At 43.0% G+C, this 6980-nt stretch overlaps 1 protein-coding gene across 1 annotated transcript; it reads left to right on the top strand.

Annotated features, from left to right (window-relative positions):
• Positions 1 to 4152: 4152 nt before the first annotated feature.
• LOC105627836 (leucine-rich repeat-containing protein 15-like) lies at positions 4153 to 6084 on the top strand. Its single transcript, XM_012209114.1, has one exon. It carries the CDS (start codon positions 4153 to 4155, stop codon positions 6082 to 6084), a length of 1932 nt encoding a protein of 643 aa, XP_012064504.1.
• The last annotated feature ends 896 nt before the right edge of the window (positions 6085 to 6980 follow it).

Genomic DNA, 6980 nt, shown 5'->3' with positions numbered 1-6980 from the left:
TTAATATATATATATTTACTTACTTAAACTTTAAACTAAACTAACTTAACCACTAATTATAGACTATACTAAATATATANAATAATATATATATATATATATATATATATATATATATATATATATATATATATATATATATATATATATGAACAGAGTTGATCCCTTTCTTCGCCGATATAGTTAGCCTCCTAACTTCTAAATATACTGCTCATCGCTGCGCCGGAATGAACTGCTCTTAATAACACAATCTTACTTCTCGCAACAAGATTACCTCGATAGGTATCCGCTGTAGTTTTAGAAACAATTACCGATCTTTGATATTGCACTAAATATTTCATCGTTGCAGCACGCTGTTAAAGGCTAGCTTCGAGAGTACTTAATCGTCCGTTGAGTTGGGGCTTACACGAAACTTACGATGCACAGAACTAGATTATAGTTAGTCTCGTAAATGTAAATCCTTAACGAGTTGCTAGATAGAACGAAATAAAAACTTCCTGCTGACCTAGATACGAAGTTACGATACTTGAGCTAATTCTCGGGCTTTGCTCTTATCATCTTGGTGGTCGTAGACAAGCATTGTTTATCAGGGCGATGTCAGTTTTATCGCGGAGCATGATATTCTCGAATATCCCCGCGCAATCAAGTCCCTTCTTCCTCCCCCTCCTTCTCCTCCTCCTCCTCCTCCTCCTCCTCCTCCTCCTCTTCATCTTTCCTTCCTTCTTTTCGTGTCGATCTCGTTTTATCCTCTTCACAACTTTCTTCCTACGGCGATATTCCCGGAGCCAAAAAACGCCCCTATTCTAGAGCGTCCGTTGCTAGGTAGGAAAAAAAGGGACGCCCGATTTCCCGGAGAAAATGACGCGCTCCGCCATACGGGATATTACTTGCCGCGGATGTTAACGTCCGTTGCATTTTTTTGCGGACGCGACGGGATGGGTGGTCGCGGGGGGAGGCGTGGGGGGAGGGGGAGGGGGAAGGGGGTAGGAGGCGGCCCAGCGGCGGCTTTGGACGTGGTATAGCTGTGCCAGATAGCGGGATGCTGTAAATCTGTGCATTATACATGACAGTGAGATCAGCGCCATTTGTTATTCCCCGATGGTGCGCGGAAAAAGAGACGTGAAAAATTACCGGAGGGCGCGGCAAGCACTTACTGAAACGAGGATATTTGGGAAATTTTCTGGATAGCGGAGGAGAGGAGAGAGGACTTGGCAGAAATCTCGCGATGCGGGGATCGAAATTATCGTTGGCGCAATGCGTAATATCCCGCCCTCTGATGCACGCGCGTACCCCGTTTCGATTCGTGCGCTCTCTGGCATGGGTTAACGATCGCAAATTGTTGTTAGTTCGCGGCTATGTGTAACGTTTCCGGGGTACCTCTCAGCGAGCGTGTTTTCCACGTACAGGGTACTTTTGCGTCCGATTACGGGGCTACATACATTATATGAAGCACTCGCGGTTAATTTGATAGGCTAATCTAGTATCGATTTTCAATCGACAGTCAAGTTATGCGTGTGTTAGACGGGAATTTCAGAACAGAATTGCGAAAGCACTTTGTTTTTCGTTTTAGATAATATCCATTCAATGAAAAATAGACTATTCGTAAAGAGCGTTTTTCCCATCATTGATCCATCTAAAGATTATTTCAGTTAATCGCACGTTATCAGTCATATTTGCGAAAAATATGAAAGATCAATTATATATTTAACATTTATTTCTGTCTGATATATAAGACATATCAGACAGAAAAAAATATATATTTATAAGATATATATATATATATATATTTTTTTTTTAAATTATTTGAGACTATATAAATTTCCTAATGCTTGAAATGAAAATTACAACATTGTACCTTTATAAGAGTTATAACGAAATATTAATGGCCCCGGCATTGTTTATCTTGTCACCTAGTAAATTTTAGGTCTTAATTCTATCGCAGTAGACCAAGCACGCTGTGCTTTCACGTGAAATACGAACTCGTCGAATTGCTTGTTTTGCGGATAAATTTACTAAGGGAGGATGCACCATGCCCTAAGAAATAAATGCGCCGTTGGCAAACGTATCGTTTTCTTGTTACTCCCAACTTTCTTTGAAGGATAGTTCCACTTGTTTCTTCGTCTGAGGATAATACGAGAAAAATATATATATTGATATAAAATAATGCGAAGAAGCAGAAAAAGTATTATTAATATATTTAAAAAATATACAATAAATTTACATACTAAAATTAATTTAAATATAATTAACATAACTTAAAAAAAAGTGTAACGTTGGCGATATTGCGCGATATTTTTTTCAAGTGAATGGTTTTTATCGATCGTTTAGTCGAATGATATTATTTTAACTCGAATTTAATTTTTTATGAAATAATATTATCTGAAACACCTGAATGTCACCTTTTCATCTTTCACACGCGAACGCGTTCTAGACAGTTGGCGATAATTGGTACTAATCAACCTGATTGCTCTATCTATGGCGACAGGTGACGATCGTGTCAAAAACACCAGGTGAAAAGCAGCCAGGTGAAAACATTGAAAATCGCGCACGCTTGGTGAGATTCGTTGTCGATTTAATTAGCCGAGTGCAGTAAATTTAGTCGAGATGTATGAGCGCAAATTTAATATTCACTCCTCTTTTACAGCCAGTTGTATTATTTTCCTCTTTTTGTCACGAATGGGTGACGTTATTTACCCTCCGCGTGACACGAAAAAAAAAAATAAATAAATAAAAGAAGTTGACGTACAAACTGCGCCGTGTCGGACATGTCCCGGGAGGAGTCGGCGATGCAGGCAGCGCGAAATCTGAACGCGAATGAGCGTGCAGGTGTCCGTAAATAAACTTGCATCGAGCTTGTGCGGCAAACCGGCGAACGTAAAAGGTAGTTACGCTTTCGCCGAGTTTACCCGGCGTTCACAAAGGTCTTTCAGCTAACGATGGGTTTTATTCGAAACATTTACTGCAGCTTCATGATACAGGGCTATATCGTTCGTATAATCACATCGCGGTATGTAGTGTGTAAAGCGCGAAGAATGTTTCCGCGTTTGCGCGAACAAACACGATAGGATGTAATAAATGTTTTCTAATTGCCCGGATATACGGCTGAAACCGCGTGTGCTCGTGTTTCAATGTATTTTGGTTTGATTTATGCCCCTTTAAATTCTCGCACAATTAAATTATTTCACATTATCGCGATCTCATTGATTTTAATGACAGTACTACATCAGTTCGGTTAAAGAAGTGGAATTTTGATAAAGTATTTCGAAATGCGAAATTAACACGCAATTAATATCATTAAACTGTCTATCATTAAAGAGATAATTGGAACAGCGTGGATGGTACAGCAATTTCTATTACGCTTTGAGGTGTAAGTCTATAATAAATACATATAGGCGTATAAATAAATGTCATGATATTCATAAATTCTTATTGTAGTGAATAATATTTCGTTTCCACAATTATAGTTTCCCTGATTTTTTAAAATGTAAGTGATAAAAACTATTGAATTATTTTTCGAAGAATCTTCAGGTATTATAGAGAAATATCAAACTCTTATATTTTATACAGAGTGTCATATGAAATGTCATACTGTTTAATTATATAATTTTCCAGGCTTCGGTAATTCTATATTAGTTCTGTATCAATTCTGTTAAAGATAAATGTGTTACATATAAAATAAATGGCATGAAATTTTGTGTGTCATTCTGTATCAATTATTAAATAGTACAGCATAGCCGAACTCTTTATAATGTTAAGCTGTCCATCCATCTGATTGTTCATCTGTTACATTTCTTAAAAATGATTTAACTTTTTCGAATTCTGTTTTCGAATTCTGTTTTGAATAGATGTATCCAAGAATCTTAGGTTCACTGAGACAAAATATAATAAATTAGTTAATCATGAGAATGTCAAGGTTAAATTTAACAAAGTTTTCCAATTTCGCTGTATTACTTAGTTGTATCTGTTGCGAAGGATTTATTTTATTATTTTAATAACTTGTCTGTACAATTTTTCTTATTTTCTGGTGACACTCTTATTTTCTGCTTGAGTATTTTTTAATATTCATATTTATTCATCGACGATAATCAAATAACTTCGTAATTCATTTTTATCGCAGGGCAGTTCCAGTCCGAGAGAAGAAGTTCATATGGAATGGCATCACGAGGGTCGTCGTCGCCGTCGACGCTGCCGATCGCGATAGCGATGGCCGCCGTGATGACAGTAGTGGCTAGTGGCCTTTGCCCGGCACGATGTCGATGCGACGACGAGAGCTTACGGGTTTCGTGTGCCTACGCTGGTCTCGAGGTCGTGCCGATCCAGTTGAATCCGGAGATTCGCCACTTGGACCTGTCGAACAATCGCGTGACTAATGTGCACCTCACTTTCGGTTTCTACGGAAATCTAGAAAGCCTCGATCTGAGCTCGAATCTCCTTCACACGTTGGGCTTGACGAATTTCGGTATGCAGCAGAATCTGATTACGCTTAACATCAGTAGCAATATGATCCACACTTTGGCGAGGAATGCTCTAGACGGACTGACGTCTTTGAAAGAATTGAACTTGGCCAGCAACAATATCTCGGAGATATCCGAACAGGCGTTCAAGTCCATCAGCGAGTTGGAAGTGTTGGATCTAAGTGACAATTCGATCACGAGTCTATCCGATGAGTTGTTAAAAAACCTGCATAAGATACGGACTTTGATTCTGAACAAGAATTCGCTATTAGAAGTGCCGACGAACAATCTGGCTCTGGCGCCAAGTCTCGAGCGTGTAGATTTGTCGGATAACTTGATACTGGAGCTCGACCGAGATTCATTGCCATCATTACCATCGTTAATCTCCTTAAATCTGTCGAACAACGTCATCAGGTACATCGCCGACGTTGCATTTGATCGTCTGCCGGATCTCCGGTATCTCGACTTATCCGGGAACAATCTGACTTCCGTGCCTACGGCCGCTCTGGCCAGATTGAATGTTTTGACAGGTCTCGTTTTAAGTACGAATCCTCTCGGATATTTGGAGGCCGTAGCCTTTCGCAATTTGTTCGAGTTGAGAATCTTGGACCTGAATGACTGCATGATCGCAAACGTAAACGCGCGGGCCTTCGCTGATAACGTGAATCTCGAGCGCATCTCGATGGATGGCAATCGGGAATTGAAGGAGTTGCCAGCGCGAGTTCTTTATGGAGCTCGGTATCTCAAGTGGGTCTCGTTACGTCGATGCAGTTTGGCGACCCTACAGCCGACGCAGTTTCCTGTGGACGGACTGTCACATCTACGAGTTGGCGGCAATCCTTTGGTGTGCAACTGCTCAGTGCATTGGCTGTGGAACGTGATTCGTGCCGAGGAACGTCGGAATGAGACACGACTCGAACTGGACACCCACGACATCGTCTGCAGCGATGAGGAATTCGCTGGCAGAGCGCTGATCGCACTTTCCGAGGGTTCTCTGCGGTGCCGCCTGAGTCCCCTGTATCTATCGCTATCGGCCGCTGGTTGTTTCTTGGCGGCCGCGGCCGTGCTCATCCTGATCGCTCGGTTAACTCGTGCGAAGAGGAAGAGACAGTCACTGGCATACGCGGCGCCGAATCGTCCCGAGTTTCTGGTCTACGTTGGTAGAGGTGACAACGGGCTGGATAAAAGCGCCGAGTCGTACAGCCGCCGATTGTTGGCCAGAAACAACGAAGACATTTCATACGATTCACCGCGCGGCAAAGTGGCGGCTGCGATGGCGGCAACGACGACAGATTATAGTCCGCAATCGCGGGAAACGAACATCTACGAGACGCCGCGATATCCTGGACGTCGCGACGCCGTCGAATCTACGTTGCAGGGCAAGCAACCTCCAGTGGAGGAAGGGGTGTACGCAGTAGCGGACGTCACAGATCTGCGGGATGAGCCTCCAGAAGTGTTATCGCTTTATCGTGCACGTAGTCCTCCCGTCGCCAGATCGAATGCTCTACGACGGTTGGATTACAGTTACGATTACGAGTACGATTACGATTACGGGCCGACGGCACCGCCATCGCCGCCGCCATCGCCACCACCACCGCTATCCGAAAAACCGCATGTCGTCTTTGTATGAGAAGAGTTGGGCGGTGGGAGGTCGTAAGCTGGTGGGTCCAGTTGTGGCGATAATCAGCGAATCTGGACAATAGTCTAGTCGTTAGGCGGAACCAGATACGCCGTCGACTCCGTATCACGGGCCTTTAACTATCTGAAACTCTCGAGAAACTTTCTCGAGATTATTGCCTCAACGCGACGTCTTGATACTTGAGGCGTTGCGCCGTGTATGTGTCGAGAGGACCAGTGTGTACTGGGACTTGGAGTGGCCGCGAGAATGGTACGAGAAAATATGAAAGATTTTACACCACACTTCGAATCGCCATTCGACCGTTAAGTTTACGCGACATACAATATTGTTTGGAAACGATTGCATCGATTCTATCCGTGTTAACTTTCGTTATCGGTCACCCTATGTCTCATTGCATACGAGAACCAACGAACTGCAGATGCATTTCAGCACGGCTAAACGTTTGAGCAACGGTAATGTTCGTTCGCACGGATGGGCACGGAGAGAGAAGAGAAAGAAAAAGAAGATAAAAAGAACGACATCCTGTGTTCCAGACAGTTTGTACCGCGGTAAGACGCAAGAGTGGCGTCGAGATTGTGGGTGGACATTACTTTCCACTTGGTGTTGGAAGAATGATCGATACCGCCGTCGTCGTCGTTATGTCATCGTCGTTGTGTCGTCGACGCCGTCGTCGCCGTCGTTGGAAAAGCGATTTATCCAAAATTCTGTTGCTCGAACGAGAACGGGTGGTGCTTTTGGCTCATAAGAAACCGGCGGGATTACGACGTGCAACACGCTGAAATTATCCCCCCAGGACAAACAGAAGCAACCGTGGACGAGTGAAAATGAAATGTCTTCCGAGATAGTTGTGTCGCTGCTAGAGAGAAAGAGAGTGTGTGTATGCGTGT

The sequence above is a fragment of the Atta cephalotes genome, assembly GCF_000143395.1.
Source record: "Atta cephalotes unplaced genomic scaffold scaffold00010, whole genome shotgun sequence".
NCBI classification, from domain to species: Eukaryota; Metazoa; Arthropoda; class Insecta; order Hymenoptera; family Formicidae; genus Atta; species Atta cephalotes.
The sequence above is the reverse complement of the archived record's forward strand: the minus strand, read 5'-3'. Positions and strand labels throughout refer to the sequence as shown.